This window comes from Onychostoma macrolepis, chromosome 07 (genome assembly GCF_012432095.1).
Source record: "Onychostoma macrolepis isolate SWU-2019 chromosome 07, ASM1243209v1, whole genome shotgun sequence".
Taxonomy (NCBI): Eukaryota; Metazoa; Chordata; class Actinopteri; order Cypriniformes; family Cyprinidae; genus Onychostoma; species Onychostoma macrolepis.
The window spans coordinates 23,281,614-23,300,241 of record NC_081161.1 but is presented as its reverse complement, the minus strand read 5'-3'; the positions used below and the strand labels follow the sequence as shown (position 1 = coordinate 23,300,241).

General features: G+C 38.2%; 1 protein-coding gene across 2 annotated transcripts in view; it reads right to left on the bottom strand.

Annotated features, from left to right (window-relative positions):
* Positions 1-18,628, bottom strand: part of itfg1 (integrin alpha FG-GAP repeat containing 1) — a 133,439-nt gene that overhangs the window by 29,474 nt on the left and 85,337 nt on the right. The window contains exons 11-13 of one of the 2 annotated variants that reach the window (XM_058782470.1): positions 13,401-13,557; positions 9,870-9,978; positions 1,933-1,976 (exon numbers count right to left, since the gene is read on the bottom strand). In XM_058782470.1, the coding sequence (XP_058638453.1) occupies positions 1,933-1,976; positions 9,870-9,978; positions 13,401-13,557 (310 nt within the window). The remainder of the gene's footprint in view (positions 1-1,932; positions 1,977-9,869; positions 9,979-13,400; positions 13,558-18,628) is intronic. The other variant, XM_058782471.1, reaches the window with a different exon arrangement.

Below are 18,628 nucleotides of genomic sequence, written 5' to 3'. Positions count from 1 at the left end.
GTTCTCCAATCACCAAAAAGAAGTCTGTTGTTTTTACCAGAAAGGTCCAGTTATGACATTTCCATTAAACATTACAAAAGAGAGAGAGAGAGACATATGCAAGCTTGAAATATTCGCAGTAAGACCTGTAACATGCATTTAAATAAGGTGAATTTTAATTTCGTGCCGACTTCAAGGAAACCCACCGTTTGTGATCTACACTGGCTGTGATCAGGCAGGATGTGCAACGGTGTTTATCACGCAACATTGGAAAAATAGGACAAATGCAAATGGCTATGATCTAGAACACATGAATTCATCTGAACTGCACGCTTCTACAACTAACATCCCTGTTTCTGCATCTGAATATTAATTCAGCATGGTACTGTGTAACATGTATGTCAGAGGTCCAATTGGAGCGAGACAGAAGTACGGCCCATCTTAAAGAGCTCTTATTTAATCATAGATCCCTCTGCTATGCACTGGCCTCAGGGCAAACTGTCTGCACTCGGCATATCGCTAAGTTAGAGAACACATACGACGTGATCTGTGTGTCTATGTGTGTTTGTGCGTGTCTAAAGTAGAGGATGAACGGCTGGGCAGAAGCTGTATTATCTCTTCATTATGAAGGATGACAGTTAACGAACAGAGGTCTCTGAGTGTGTATGTGTGTGTCGCTCATGTATTAACAGAGTAATGAAATGCTTTGGGACCCTGCCAAGGGCACGGTGCTGCTCTAAAACACACACACACACCCCTCTCCGTTACAGCTCTGTATGTGTCTGAAATATATTTTCTAAACTGTGTACTATATAGGCTGTTAGTTATTCTGTTCATTCACTGTTTGCATTATTTATGTGGCATTCACTATATGTTGGGAACAGTGATTCAGTGAACAACTATTTGATTTCAGACATCTCAAGCCTACAATCTACAGATAATGGAGAAAGAGAATGTAGAAAAACACAATAGACGACAGGGGAGGGTGAACGATGGACTGACAAAAGAAAAGAAAGAGGAATATGTGAATATGAAAAGGAAACGAGGTACAGAAGAGCTCACAGACAAATGGAGAGAGTGTAGAAGAGAGAGAGAAAAAACAAGAGTGAGAACATAAAAGCCTGTCTTCGCATCAGAATGAGGACAGCTTTGTGACACACTTGTCCCCGACCTCAACAGCTAGTCAATAAAGTCAGAAGAACGAAGATAACAAGACAGAACTCACAGACAACCAAAATCAGGTTTCATTGTTATAAGAGATGCCTACATGCAGTGGTCGACTGTTACGTACATTTTTTAGTTTACAGCATTGGCAGAAGTTTTCCTGTTTGGCCGATTAGTGTCTGAAGTGTGACTTTAGTTTTGACAGTGCTGAGAATTTGCTATATTGCAGAGAGAAGTTGGCAAAGCACTTTTTTTTTTTTACATGTTTATTTTTTAACGGGGTTCCCTTTTTCATAAAGTAATTGCTTTAGTAAATACCATGTGAAATAATAAACAAAATACTAGTAATATTATAAATTAATTGATTTGATCAAAAATACAATAATATTGTGAAATATTATTACAATTTAATATAGCTGTTTTCTATTTTAGTTTACATTAAAATGTAATTTATTCCTGTGATGGCAAAGCTGAATTTCCAGCAGTCATTACTCTAATCTTCAGTGCCAAATGATGATTTGGAGAAAAACAAAAACAGAGCTGATTTATTAACAAAAAATGAATGAAAACATGCTTAAGCTAAAATACTCAATCAAGGAACAAGCAATAGACAGGGATTGTGTAGAACACTGTGAATGACGGGTGTTTGAATTCTTCTGAAATCTGCAGGAACAGATTGCATGTGGACCTGGTGATGCCAAACACATGCCATTCCCTCTCCAGTTGAGTGACTAGCATGATAGAGAGAGAAAGAGAAAGAGAAAAAGAAAAAAAAAGATCAGAACTCACCTTGACTTTTTCTGGACAGTCATTGGAGCACAGGCCACTGAGCACTACAGAGAGAAAGAGATAAAGACAGAGAAAGACAATCATAACTTTGTCCCACACATCTGGTCCTTAGATAAGACAAGTTGATTGCAGTGTCCGTATTAAATCCACTTCACAACACACGGGCAGCAGTACAGTCACCTCCTCTAATATCACACAATTTAACAGCAACTCTGCTCCCGCACACATCTTCAGCCAGAAATTATGCCTAGAGAAAATGAATCGGGCAAAATGTGCACTAAATTCTCACTAATGGTGTGAAATAAGAGCCAGACTCTCTGCTTCTCTTGAGGCCAAAATTGACTGTGCGTTAGAGAACAGCACATATGAAAGGGAAAGTAAAAAATCATTAATTGCTCATTAGTGGCACACAAAGAACCATCTGTGTACTTGTGCATCTGTCTTTATCTAAACACAGCATTAGATTTTTAAACTGGCAGTGACAGGCAGCGCTATTTACAGACACGGTGAATTAGAAAGTTCAGAACACCAGCATAAATTATATAAGGGAAAATGGAAAGGACAAAGAAAAAAAAATGGCTTTGAAAGTCTGTGATGGAAAAGCAAATTATGAAAATGTTTCAATCACTTCTCGTCCTTTGAAAATTTATAGATTTCCTTATTTGGTCTGACAGACAAATGTTCTGCATGAGTTATTAGGATTGTGAAATCAAATATGTGACTTTGCTTTTCAAAGCGAATGTACTGAGGGGTGAAAGAGAGGTGTGACATGAAGCCTGAAATAATTTTTCACTCATGCCTGGTCTAACAGTTTTGTTTTATTTTTATATGTTTTTTTGTGCTTGAAAGACAAGAACAGAGAGATAAAGTGCATCTTCCCAAGTCCTCCATGAATGAGTGAACTTGCTACAGGACAATATGACTGACACCCCCTCTGTAATGTTTGATGGATGACATTCTAGCACAGCATAGACTTCTAGTAAGGCTAATAGGCAATGAAGGAATTTGAGCAACAGAAAATAGTGTAAACATTTTCTGTTTCATGAGAAAAAAATATTGAAGCTCAAAATAATGCATGTTATTTACTGGTTCATTTTGGAAGAACTGAAATGAATTTTGTTCCCATTGTCAAATACATTATGGAAATTATTATTATTTTTTTCTTTCTTGAAATATTTTGAATCCTTGATTCTTATTGAATAAACATAAATACAGATATCAATTCTGCAATGCGAATATTTCATTATACTATAGTAGTTGTTCTGCCAGTGCCAAAGATAATATATTACATTTTTTCATAGAAGTATAAATGGACTTTATGTACATGCCATAGCTCCCACGAGCAAAGTACATTGATTTCAAATCATATACACTACCTTTCAAATAGTCTGGGGTCAATTTAAAAAAAATTTTTTTTAAAGGAACTCTCTTATGCTCACGAAGGCTGCTTTTATTAATCAAAAAAACAGCAAAAGCAGTAATACTGTAAATAAAATTGTTTTGTATTTTAGTATATTTAAAAAAATATATTTAAGTCCTGTGACAAGCAATGCCAAATTTCCAGCAGCCATTACATCAGTCCTGAGTATCACATACTCCTTTAGAAATCTTTGTAATATGTTGATTTGGTGAAAAAAAGAAATTTTTATTATTATTATTAATGTTAAAAACAGTTTGCTCAGTGTTTTTGTGATATCATACATTTTTTTCAAGACTTTTTTGATGAACAGAAAGCTCAAAAGAATGGTATTTATTTGAAATATATACATATTTTTTGTAACGAAAGTAAATGTCTTTACTGTCAATTTTGTCCTTGCTGAATAAAAGCAATAATTTCTTGACCCCAAAATTTGGTATGGCCGTTCTGGGTCCTGCAACAAACAAGCAGCTGACATCTAGAACTTCTCCAGGTATTATAGACCTCATTGTGGCAGGCATCCTGGTGGCCTGAAGCTGTCAGATACATTTGAAATCTCTCAGGCTAGTGTTTGTGAATACGTGGCTAATATTGAACACCAGTTTGAACATACAAACTGACATGCCTGCACATGAACGCTAAAGGATAAGGAAACATGCACACATAGTGGAATGTCTCTATCAATGACAAGCTACCAGCAGGGCTTGTGCACTGAGCTGAAGCATGATATGCACAGTCATGACACGCTCCCACTGTGTCTGTGTGTTTGTGTGTGTGCATGTACTGCTGTGCAGTGCCCACCTAAGACCATTAAAAGACAGAAGGTTTAGCACTGAATATATCTAAACGTGCTTAATCCCAATGAAATGCCATTTTGTGAACTCACTGCATGAATAATGCGCTTGTTTACTGTCAGAGCTTAGTGTGAGCCTTCATATACAGATAAGACTCGACGTTTGTCTCAATTCCTCCTGCAGGCTCCATTTGGAGATCCTGGAAACCTCTCTAATACAAAGAAATTAAAATAATCACACAGCGACAGGCTTGTCATCAGACATCTATGATAAACCGAGGGGAAATACAGAGAGGTAAAGTGGACAGTCGAAAAAACTATTCAAATAAAAACGTACGATGGTTCATTCATCATGATGACATCTTGATAACTTTATAAGGTTACGTGAACAATTTCCCCGATTGAACGCCTCATCCCAGAATGTCTGACATGATTGTGTTTGAACAGCTTCAACTGTTTTTGTTTTCTTCTAGTTGTGACAAAAGGACCGGATCCAAATTGTGTTGCAGTTTGTTGTTCCCAGGACATTGGGAGATTCCACAGAGTGAATCTGCCGGGAGTTCGCAGCAACAATGGAATAGCTGTGATGTGATGGCTGTGAAATTGGACATGAGGCCTGCTGTTCTGTTCCGCACTGGTAAACCAGATGCCACCGACGCTCTAAGTGACTGTGTCTCATGTCATTCATAACAGCTGCCCCACACAGACGCTCACACATCATTACACCATCAGAGGTGGTGGTGCACTACTTCATAAAGCTGGAATAATACCTGTCACTCTTAATCTAGTCCATGAAACTGGCGACCAGGTGCTTTCAAAGTTGTGAGATCACAGCCTGGAGTCGGGAGATTACATCCATTACCTTACTCTAACCCAGTAGCAATGCAGACGGCTTTATGATTGGCTCTCAGTCTCGGTTGAGGTTAGGCAGTGATTACAGTAACAAGCAGCACTCTCAGTCCCTCATCACCTAATCATTCCGCCTCAATAAAAATGGAAAAAAATAAAAATCTCCACACACTTAAAGCTGCAGCGTCTATGCTCAAATCCAGCTTCATATGCAGAGAAAAGTAAACTGTCATTTTGCAGAAATAATGTGGCTCTGTTTATTTGAGCAGCCAGACATAGAAACAGTGACAAATGGCATAAATTTGGGGCTTGGCTATCTGTTTTCTCGACCAATGGCAGACAGGTGGAGAGGATTTATTCAAACTGCCAGCTTGCGCACCACTCAAAACTGAACTAAAAAATGCCTTTTAAAATCTAGTTCTTAGATCAAATTTAACTGAAATTGAAGGTAGAATTGAAGGCAGTAAACAGACAGACACAGATGGATGAATGTTACAATGGTAGAAGAGAATTATAGAATGATACAATACATAGAATGATAGAACAACAGAGAGATGGAACAGTACACAGAACGATAGATAGATAGATAGATAGACAGACAGAACAATAGATAGAACAATAGACAGGTAGATAGATAGAATGATAAACAATGACAGAATGATCGACAGATAGAATGATAGATTGATAGACAGTATGACAGATAGAATGACAAAACAACAGATAGAAAGAACAGATACAGTAGATGATAGCTAATAGATGGATAGAACGACAGAATAATAGAATGATAGAAGGATAGAAAGAATGATAGATAAATGGAAGGATAGATAGAATGATAGATATAACGATAGATAGTTCATTTGATAGAATGATAAACAGAACGACAGAATGCTAAATAGATGACATGATGATAGAATGACAACGACAGACAGAATGATAGATAGAACGATAGAACAATATGTGGCCAGTTCAATTCAAATTCAATTCAAAAAGACAAACTTGTTCCTCAAAATTAGCTGTGTGTCATCCAACTGCCGAGTCTGGAGTGACACCTTTCACTTTCTCTCCCCGATAATTTAGTGTCTCTCTCTCTCTACTACATCTATCTAATAAGGCAAAACAAACAAACAAACAAACAAATAAAAAAAACTAGAATAACTGACAAGACTGAACTGAAAGAAAAAGACCTTCCTTTATGAGTTCTCATGTGTTGTAAGGTGTGGGGCGGGGGCTTGCTTTCTAGAGTGACAGATAGCAGATTCGCGGAAGGAGCTAGCACTGGACTGAACAAAGCGCGCAGATGTTCCTCATTGCGGCTCATCTGCATTCTAATAAATGAACAGGAATGCAATCAGCTGCCATAGTTCTCCCTCACTGCCTATAGCCAACACACACTTACTCATTCACACACACCACAAAAACACACTCCAACCGCCGTCTGTGTGTGTCTAGAGCACGCAATCACAGGAAATTACAGCACCTGGCCTCTTCCCTCCTCTGATACTCTCCTGCTACCCACTGACTGCTCACTCGGACTTCTTTTTCTGGCTATTGCGTTGTAGCTCAGAGGGGAGGTCTAAATATGTGTGTTTGAGCATTTATGATACTGAGGAAAACAGGGGCAAGTGGGTGTTTTAAACATGGCAAAAGATAAAAGGGCTGGAGAAACAGGGATATAAATCCAGAACAAAACTAAGGCTTCAACATATTACACGTCTGCGATAAGGCTCAAATTCTTTTCATGTTCGGCTTCAGATTTATGTCATAACACACATGGCCTTGAGGACTTGGCAGCATTGAACGGAACTAAATTGTTTATTTATTCCTCTGAGGATGGAATAACTGAGGGCTTCCCTGGCAATATGTAAACCACTGGGTACTGAGAGAGGGAAAGGTAATTGCATTAGGACACGGCTTACATACCCACAATTCCTCTAGAGGACAGTTAACGAGGCAAGTTATTACAATGCACCGGTGTACGTCACCTCCCTCGCCTTCGCGGCTGGTGGAGACTGAGGTGGATATTAGGTGAGTTTCTAGTCATTAAAACTGTCCCCTTTTTTGATACTATTATGAATATATGGATATAAACTTTAATCTTTAACTGCAATACAAAGTTGTTCACAAGCTGCACGCACAATAAATAACTGATAGACATCTGGACATTTCCTACAATATATAGTGGGTAAATATCCACCTCCACCAGTGTTCTTTTTATTGTCTGTCTTATAAAGTATCCAGTTATGCTGTGAGAAAGTAAGTTCACTGTCCAAATGAAACAAACCGAATTATGAACAATTTCAGACCTTTTTGCAGACCTATTTGATTGCTTACATCAATAATGATTCATTTATGTCATCTGTTCTTCGCAATCGTGGCTAGTTTTGATTCTATAAGGCTGATAAAAACACACATGACATGACTGTCATGATTTATCTGGTGTTGATAGTTAATCCTGAGTATTCATAAGCTGACGTTTCACACGGCACTTTTCTAAACTCTGTGTTAATGTTTATATTTGTGGCATCAGCACCATTGATTGGACGAACGCAGTACTCAACCTGTTTACATGATGTCTCTAGTATTGCGCATCCTTGTGTTATAAAGGTAAAAATAAAACCGTCTTCACTCCAATTCAATTGTTTTTAGTCAGCATTTGATATTTTTACATTCAAATTCTGAAAAGATAATGCATAGTCTTTCTGTGACTGTCAAAAGTACTTGAAGCATGCAATTGTTACGAAGCATTTGCCATTACCCCAGGTAAAAAGTGGTGCTTTACCAACTTCTAAATTACAAGTGTGAAATATACATTTATCAGGGGTTAAAAGTAGGGTTTAGAATGACGATAACCCAGGGTTAAACAGTGCGAAAAGCCCTAATGATTCTCAGGTTGGCATACAGTAATCTCCACCATCAGGCAAAGATTTGTCAGTGGTATATTATTGGCTCATGCCCAGCAAAAATGATTTTGCAACGCCTCTGGTGGGTCTGCTGTTTGGTTCTTCATTAATACAGAGAATAACTTCTATATTTTGCACTGCAGAATGGTAGTAACTAGAACATCTTTCAGTTTGAAGGGCTATTTGCAGCTGACTGAAGAAAAACACTTATGAACATATGGGTAATGATGGTTTCTGTTTTGATTCATGTGAAATTCAAACTCTAATCTATTGATTTTTACTACAGCACCATTTCTATTGTTTGAACATGGTTGCTTAATGCATTTAAGCATCTGTGGCCTGTCTCAGAGGTTATACAGAGCTAACATATTCAGCAGGGATGGGAAAGTCTCCATTTACAGTTATGTCTCAATCAGAAGGCAAATTACCTCCCAAGTTGCCATTTTAACTTCGTTGGTACTCAGGTTGTGCATATATTTTTTCTGCCAGTATTTCAGTAATATTTACACTACTGTTCAAAATGTTGGGGGCAGAATTTTTTCATTAATTAATACTATATATTCAGCAAGGACACGTTAAAAGAATAGTTCATCATTTACTCACATTGTTCCAAACCTGAATGATTTCCCTTCTTATGTTTAACATAAAAGACGATATTTTGAAGAACACAGGTACTCAAACAGTGGATGGTCCCCATTGACTTCCATAGTATTTTTTCCCTACTATGGATGTCAATGGGGACCAACAACAGCTTGGCTCTTCAAAATTCTTCAAAATATCTTCCTTTATGTTCAACATAAAAAAAAAAATTATACAGGTTTGGAACAACATGAGGGTGAATAAACGATGACAAAATGTTAATTTTGGGGTGAAGTATTATATTAAATTGACCCAAAGTGACAAGTCTACTGCAACAATGTAAAAGTATTTATTATTTTGAATAAATGCATTTTTATAAAAATGTTTCTATTCATCAAAGAATCCTGAAAAAATGATTAGGCAGCACAATTGTTTTCAACATTGATAATAATAAGAAATGTTTCCTGAGCAGCAAATCAGCATATTAGAATGATTTCTGAACGATCATGAAGTCTGGAGTAATAGCTGCTGAAAATTCAGCTAATTCAGCAAAAAAAAAAATTACATTTGAAAATATTAAAATAGTTCTTTTAAATAGTAATTATATTATTTCATTTTTTTTAAACTGTATTTTTGATCGAATAAATGCAGCATTGGTGAGCATTTAAGTGTTTTCTTTCAAAAGCATACAAAAAAAAAATCTTACCAACCCCATTCTTTTGAATGTGTAGTGTCGTTACCGTTTTACAGACAAAGACGGTGTGTGGAATGGACTAGTGTAGACAGACTGACTGTAGAGGAGTGCAGGAGCAGGAAGTCATGAGTCTGCCATTATTCACAGGGAAACGGCATAAACTACAAATTCATAAAAGCAGTTTATTATGGAGGAGTCTATTTGTATAAAACATAACATTTATATTATATATAAACATCAATTCCACCTCTCACTCACACACACACAAGTGGCTATTTGATTTGAAAGGGGCACAAGCATCTTGGGAGCACTTTGTCACTGCAGTAAACTACCCAGAGTGCCTCTCTCTCTGGCTTATAGCAGTCTCATTAAACACCACATCTACAGGAAAGAGAGAAAGAGCGCGCGCTAATAAGCGCGAGGAGGGGAGATTTAGAGACTCTAGGTCAGTCTCATCCCTGTTTTAATCTGACACTGATAGAATGATCCTCACATGCTGTTACACTGAGGAAGCTAATCTGTGCGCTTGAGCTAGAGGAGATTTCTCCTCCTCCTTTAATTAAAACACAGCAGGCAGGATTAAATGGCATCACGGCTGCTTTCTAGTGGATGCATTTGGCTCTGGAAATGTCAGCTCTTCAAATGTCAGCACCCGGAAGCTCTACCGCCACAACGGCGGACACACTGGACAAACCTCATACTCACCGATCACTTTTACGAAATACGCGTCGGCCTCAAAGTTGTTCTTCAAAGCATGGATGATGTGCTCTTCCTCTCCTTCCACCTTGCTGAGCACGATCATATCTAATATACCCTGCAAATGAGAAATCAGAAACAATGTATCGAGTCCATTGAATCTCTCCCGTCTGATGAGCACTCATATCCTTAATGGACTCCAGCAAGCTATTACGCTTCTTATCAGCCCCTCTCTGCGGTCTATCGGTCTCGCTCTTAAGAACACGGGGGCTCCTGTACAGATAGCATCCTAATACTGTGCTAATGATGACTAGCTCGAATGCTAACAGAATGAGACATGCGCGTGCTGTTTGTTTAATGAGCCTTTAGCTCCATTAGTTATGTAAGCATGAGGGAATTCGAGGTAATTGGCTATATTGTGATTACGATGGGGAGAAGGTTGCGATACGGATGAAAAGCGGGGTCGAGGGAGGGAATGAGTGAATCATAGTAGGAAAGGAAGGGAGAGATGATGGCGAAATAAGACGTGCATATAGATGCTCGAGGGCTGTCTGCAGAGGTGAGACGTTTGATTTCTTTAGGTGAGCGCTAAGAAGCACACAAACCAATAGATACCCTCATACATGCAAACATGTGAGACCCATACTTTGCTCAGGCTCATGTAAGATCAGCAAAAAACCAGCTTCAACGCCACCAGCTATCAGTCTAGACATGGGTGAGTGCACACAGTGGCCACTGAATCAGTATGGAGGAATCTCACAAAATGTCTATGAACACCAAAAGCACCAAAAGTTGTAGCACATTAGTTTTCACAAGCATGTCCATGAATTCCACAAAAAAAAAAAAAAAAAAAAAAAAAAAAGGAATGATCAAATTCTAATTATTGCGGATTAAAAAACTAATTAAGGAATAATTAGTGACGGGCCGTTGAATTATTAGAAAAATAATGCACACCTGAGGTGGTGATGCGGTTACACCTCGGGTGTGCATTATTTTTCTAATAATTCAACGGACTGAAGTCAATTATTCTGCTTATACTATGGTCACCACACCTCAAGACATCGATCAGATGATATATTTCAAGGCATTCGTCTGTTTTTTCTACTTAAATCGCTATTACTTCTTCCGCTTCTCATCCAACGCCTCCGTTGCTAATTCCAAAACGTCATTTTAAACCTAGTAACGAAGGCTTGAGCCGTTGATATTAGACTATTAATGCAGTTAATACAGATAATAACTAAGTTATGAGAGAGAGAGAGAGAGAGAGATTACCTCTGTGAGTCTGTACGTCTCTCAATAGTGTTTGTTCGGCAGCAATGTCTCTAGTTATAGTGAACAGTGCCATTGTTGTTACCTCGCTTATGAGAAGTCATGTAGTTTTTAAGTTGTTAAACTACTGATAAAATCGTCAGAGTAGCACTAACAACATTAGCGCGTATGTTAACGTGTGTGCGTGAGGGAGAGAGAGCGGGAGAGATAGAGTATGTGCTTTCCGTACATAAAGCGTAGTTTTGTGGCAAAAACATGGACATGATCTGTCATTTTTATCCTTTTGTTTACTAGATTTATTTTTTGGCCAGTGCCGTTGTAGGTTTTGGTTATTTTGCTGTTGTAAGACCTTTGAAATAACAGAAATCATTTGGTGAAGTGATATGGTCAATGGTCATGTAATGCGGTCAAGAGCTGCCTGGAACTACGTTCGCCGTGCGTTTCCCTGAAAATAATTGCAGACCTTAGAACGTTCGTCAGCCAATCAGATTCAAGCATTCAACGTAGTGTAATAAAAAATAAACTACTGTTAAAAGGTTTGGGGTCAGAAATTAATATTAATACTTTTATTCAGTAAGGATGCATTAAATTGTTCAGTAAAGACATTTATAATCGTACAAAACTTTTCTGTTTCAAATAAATGCTGTTCTTTTGAACAAAAATGTATCACAGTTTCCACAAAGGTATTAAGCAGCACAACTGTTTTCAGCACAGATAATGCATTTCTTTTGTGCCCCATATAGGCATATTAGAATAATTTCTGAAGGATCATGTGGCCCTGAAGACTGGAGTAATGGCTGCTAAAAATTCAGCTCTGCCATCACAGAAATATATACAATTTTAAAATATATTAAAATAGAAAACAGTTGTTTTTTTAACTGTAAGAATATTTCACATTATTACTGGTTTTACTGTATTTGTACAAAATAACAACATTGGTAAGCATAAGAGACTTCTGCCAATAGCATAACATTTTACCCACTCCAAACTTTTGAACGGTAATGTATATTTAAATTAAGGATTTGAACATTGTAGTAGCATTGGTTTTTCAATTATTAATTGTATTACCTAGCCTAACTAAAATAACTGAATTCTTTATAGTTATAAGAATTGTGTGTGGAAAAATGTCATGAACACAACGTCGCAAGGCAAAAAAATCTTAATGGACCAATTTTAAATGGCAAAAAAAACATTTTCTATATGCAATTTTTTTCTTTTGATTTTAGGTTGAAACGTAACCTGAACATTTCTGTGAGATTAAACCATACTGTATACAGATACTAGGCATTAGAAAACAGTCTTGTGTAGAATGTAGAATGAACACTCCAAATCAATGCGTCTGATCAAAGGACACTTAGAAATCAATAATCTATAACAAACCCTGAGCACCAGTGAGATACACACAGCTCAAGGGAGAAGAGACAGATCTGCCCCCAGGGAAGCTCCACTTAAAATACTAAAAGCAGAAAAGGCCTCAAACCATAAGCACACCCTTAATAATGATCAACAGAAACAGTGCAGTGAATTACAAAAGACATTATTTTCTAAATTTGACATTCATTGACACTACATCTAAAAATTCTGAACATGACCATTCCATTTTTTCCCCCCAATGGTTTGGATGCCAAAATATATAAATAAATCACAGACCAATAAAATATTAAATAAATTAAGTGTTTGGGTCATGTGTCTCAAACAAGCATTGCTAGATGTTGTGTGCTTATCAGTGTTACTTTAGTATTATTTTTATACAGTCATATTTTGAATTAGCTTTTAATTTTTGTTTCAGTTTAAGTCATTTTGTCATGTGTTTGTCATTTTCATTTTTTAAATAATTCTACTTGGCATAAATCTGTTTTTCTTTTGTAATTTTAGTACTTCAGCTTCAACTTTAACTTATTTTTTTATTGCTTGCCAAACCAACATTTCTAATTTTCTAGTTTACAATTTTCATGTAATATTTATATATTATTTTAGCAACACAAACACTTATTCACATATTAGACTGCAATATTATTGGATGGAAGGTTGTTAAGCATCAGAAACTGGGGTTCTCGATGTCAAAAGAAGAGAGTGCCTGTGTCACACCACAGGGACAACATTACAGTCAAAGTAAATCAGATAACGACTAAAGCTCGGTATAATGCAGGTCACCGAGACATCAACGAGATGAAGAAAGAGTGATCGGGGACAGCGAAGGAGAGGGAGATTGAAGCACAGGCAGCGCTTTAATTAAAGCGCCAAAAGCAAGGGGAAAAGGCCAACACTTACGTCCTCATAGATGTCAAAAAAAGTGGCCACAGCAGCCTTGGGGATGGCACTGAGGTCTGACTGTTCCCAGTGCACACTGAACATGCGGCCCGCCTGCCGACAGCTCGCGTTATTACACGCCACATTCTCCAACAAGAACGCCTGCTGCTGTGTGCTGCTGAGACAGAAAGAAAGAGAAAAACAACCGTTAATGTGAGTAGAGCTGAGAAACCCAATGCTAAAAAACTGTGCAAAGACACAGTGTCATGTTGAATTTAACCCTTGCTAATTAAGTTTGCAAGCATATAGCGAACCACTGAACTTTGACCAATTAAAGAGCATGTCTGAGCCTGAACACTTCTTCAATGACAATATTACACGCATACATGCACACCGCAGAGTACAGTAGAGGAGCACAGGGCTTGATGAACCAGTGAAACTGCAAAAAAGGTTGAAACTTGTGCGCTGAACTTTTGATCCCTAAATAAAAAAGGCAATTAAGCAGAACCTATTCCTCCCCATAATTCAGTGCTGAGTGTGGGGGAGGTGGATCTGGGAGGCAGCAGTGAATTATGAAATGAGATGCTTTTCTGCATTGCTCAACAACCCATCTGCCAGCCCTCTGCTTTATTTAAGACCCGTGTTTCATACCTTTATTTCACTGCCATTTCTCCCTCTAGTCCGATATTTACCATGTGACAATTCTCAAAACTACACCAATTTCGACCTGGGCGTGTGTGAGGCTAAATATAGAAACTGCATGAAGGTTTTTCTTCTGTCTTGTCTTCCTTCTGTTGTTTCTCCTTGGTTTCAGAAGAAGGAAATGCAGAAAGAGCGTGCACAAAACATACATTTGAAGCGGAATAACTGCTGCCACCTTACTACAACACACACACACACACACACACTCCAGTTGAGCTACATAAAAAGATTGCGCTACATAAACGATGCTCCAGCTTCAAAAGAAGTTGAGCTCTACCAACCGCAGCATGCTGCTGATTAGCACAGATAATTATTGACTTGTTTCTCAGCCTATAAAACAAAAATTGTGTTTACAGTAAAATCTATATCAGTACACTACCATTTGAAAGTTTGGGATTGGTAAGATGTTTTTATTTGAATGTTTTTCAAAGAACTCTCTTATGCTCACCAAGGCTGCATTTAACTGATTATGTGATTTTTTTATTTATATTTTACAAATGTTATTTCTGAATTTTCAACAGCCATTATTCCTGTCTTCAGTGTCCCATGAAATCATTCTAATATGCTGATCTGGTGCTCAACAAACATTCTTATTATCAGTGTTGTGCTGTTTAATATTTTTGTGGAAAAAGTGAAGCATTTTTTTCAGGATACTTTGATCAAAAGCAACACTAACAACATTTCTAATGTTATAAGAGATCACTATTTCATCAATGAATGCAGGGCAAACAAATTAACTGCTTTAATAAAAAGAAAAAAAGACAAAAGTAATGAGCACAAACTTTTGAATAATAGTAGAACCTTTCTCTTTCTCACTCTCACTCTTGGTTGTATTTGTGTTTACATGCAATACAAAAAATAAGGCCACACAGAAACAAGCTGTTGTTATGTGTATTATGGGTTTTTTGTCTACCGAAAGTCTTTTCAAAAGACGTTTAGTCAGCTGAACAATCTGTATATGTTGTTAAATAACAGTAAATTCCATTAAACACACTGTACTTCTATCCCTCACAGCCTTGTATTCATTCCCTTAAAAATTAAATACAGCTCTACCCTGCCTAAGGTCTATACAGTGATTTTATCCATATTAACCCAAATGATTGACAGGTCAGGCTCAGCTGATCTAATGGACCGCACTACAACCTCTACTCTGCTCAATACTCACACATTGATGTGATGTGATTAATGCTTGAAACTCAAATTCAACTTGGACCATGAAAATGAATTTCCCAGTTTAGTTGTCTGGGATGGTCTGGCAGGCGATGAGACTTCCTGTTCGGATTGTGTTGGTCAGTCTGGAGCTTGGTCCACTAATCTGTGCATTTCACAGCCAAAGCCTCTGTGCACCTTTGCTGGCCGCCCGTCAGCGCAGGCCGATTTGGGGGGGCTTTGCCAAAGTCATCCAGCCAAGCAAGCAGACTTTGTCCCCTCACAGGATTAACTGACACCACACTTACTGCAGCGCAGAGAACAGCTGCTTTGCCGGAGCCTTCGCAGGTTTAACCGGCTGCCGCACACAGAAGGAAAGTTTTTGTCCTTGTATTTGGCTGTGAAACTGTCATGACTGCCAATTTAAAGACTAGTAGCTGAAACACATCAGTGCATTTGGACAGAAACTGTACTCAAAGCACATAGACAGCTGTGTGTGTGTGTGTGTGAGGACATACAGTATTTGTCATTATGAGTGTGTGCGTCTGGTTACTGGGCATGCAGGCCCCACTTCCTGTCCTCTCGCTCTCTCACTGGAGCACGGTCATGACCAGTGGCTCACTGTGCCAACTGCACACCCATGAGCACACACACGCTCCTCTCTTAATTGGGAGCTTTGGACCCAACACCATGGCAAACCCAGCAGGGAAGAGCAGGCCAGAGGCAAGCCCACAGGCTGACCTCTCCCTCCAACTCTGTCAACCTCCCTCTGTTTTTCTCTCTTTCTACAGCAAAAGAGGGATTTGACTGTGCCTTTTCCCGACCGCTGTGCAGGATCGGCATAAAAATGTGAATTTTTGAGGACGTCAGTTATCCAGAGCACCAACAGGGAAGGAGAAAGTGAAAGACAGGCGTGTTGAGAGGGACAGCAGGCGACAGGTCTGGAGATTCTCTGAGGGGTAAGATGACAGAAGCAGAGAGATCTTGTCCCCTCAGGCATCTCTTCAATACCGGTCCACCCACTCTTCCTGAGGCTTCTTTCTCTTTCTCTCTCTCTGTTGCCGTATGTGTTGGTCTACTACTTTTTCAATTTGCTCTCAAGGGCAAAAACAAAGCAGTCTGAAGGGTGGATGGCGTTTCAATCATTCGCTACCTCTGCTCTCTCACTGGAAATAGTATGCTTCTGAATAAGGAAGGAGGAGGAAGAAAGAAGTGATAGACATGCACAAAATACTGTATATAGAAGGCTAAAAAAGTCATATTTAACCAGGATTGTGTGTCATTCAGGATTAAATAGGTAGCAATTATAATTACAATTTAAGAAAATCTCTTTTAACTAATAAAGCAAAATTTGTCAAGATTGTTAATTTGACAAAACGATAGAATGATCCATAGATAGAACGATAGATACAGTAGATGGATAGCTAACAGATGGAAGAATGACAGATTGATAGATATAATGATAGAAAGACAGAACGACAGACAGATAGATTTTTATGGACCATGAAGTTAGTTGTTTTTACCTTTCTGTGAATTACAATTTGTTAAATTGCAGTCATTCCAAATTCAGGTGGTTCCAATTCAAATCAAATTCACACTCATGAACTGAAAGGGATCCAGTTCTTACATTCTACACAATCATGCAACTGCACAAACCTGCAGTTTTCAGCGAAAGAAAGAGCTAGATTGTAAGGAAAAATGTAGGGTTGTTCCGATTCCGATACTAGTATCGGAAATTCCACCGATACCACAAAAAATTCTGGCATCGGTATCGGCGAGTACTTGAACCCATGTACCAATCCTATACCATTTTCTTAAACGAGACCTATAGTTATGTGCGCTAGCTTTGCTCAACGCTGAAAATAGGAAATCAATTCTTCTTCGCTGCTCAGAATGCAAACACAGGAAGCTGTGCTGTGTTGCCACAAGCAACCACTATATAGAGCAGCGAAGAAGTAGTACAAACGTGCAAGCACATTGCCATTAAATCACTTGCATATGCGACAATCTTCACCCTGAGCGACTAAATGATGTCTAATATTAGCCACTGGCTGATAAATAATCAGATTTTACTCGCCAGTATGTGAGTTGGAGGCTACGTATAAGTTTAGCACAGATAAATTGTCACTCGCCGAACACTCTGACTGAGCGCTTCAGAGTTTCTCTCTCTGTCAAGCGATCTATTTTTCAGTTCATCTGAATGGATGCGCAGCGCACCTGTATTTGACGCACCTAGCTCTAGTGTGAAGCGGACAACTCGCCGCTTTTCTTTTTTTCTCACACGCAGAGAGAGAGAGAGAGAGAGAGTCTTTTACATGTAGCGTGTCAATTCTGCATGGTATGTAAACGATATTCTTTGTTGTATTTTCCTGTCAAAATAACGGAGTTCCTTAGGAATTCTTCAGTTTAACTGCCGGGTTCTCCGGTAGTAGGCGGAGCTAATGTGCAAACGACAATCTCATTGGCTGGCGCTCACCTATTATCGTCCCTGTTTTGATTTCCGCAAATTAGTTCGAGCAAACGCAGACAACGTGATTAATATTCATGAACCCAGCAGCTCGTTAATCCTTAGTGCGTTTATATTGTTCTTAGAATTCGTAGTATGATTATTATTATCTTATCAGTATTATTGATAGTTTTTTCCCCATTTTTACAGAAACATACTAAGAAGACTAGAAGACTAATATGCATTCATACATGGTTACCAAGTTTTAATTCTAATTGCTAAAGTTCTATCAATAAATAATACTTGATTATCATAATATATTTATAATGCTTGACTGACTGATATTAAGAGTGTACTTTGTAGCATTTGGACCAATCAGACACACAATTTTGCATTTGATTTAACAAATCAATTAGTTATTAGATTAACAAATGGTCACAGACCCCCCACCCAATACACATAGTGAGTGCCAGGATGTCTGTGAACGCCTCCAGGCCCCCCTGGTGCCATGGCAACCCATCAGATAACACTAGTTTTATTGCTCAAAGGAATGCAAATGGCCGAGCAACACTCACTTCATATAGGAAAAAGACATTATGCCATAAAATGGACTCTTCTCTAATTAATTCATAGAAAAACCTTTCTTTGAATGAGCACACATATCATTAAGTCATTGTGTATATTATTACTGTTTTTGTGTATTTTATACTGTTTTATGCATGCTTATAATAGATCACTAGTTAATATCACTCTGACTGTAACATGTTTGGTCTCTATCCAAAAGTGAGAGTGAATATTACATGTTGATACATATGCAACATATCAGTGTCCTAAGAATCTTTAATAGTTTGTATAATAACTTTCAATCCAACCCCTTTTGCAAATTACCATGCTCTCAGACAAAGGGCCATAACCCCCCCAGTATTTCCAAACTCATTGGTCAAGCCCATCC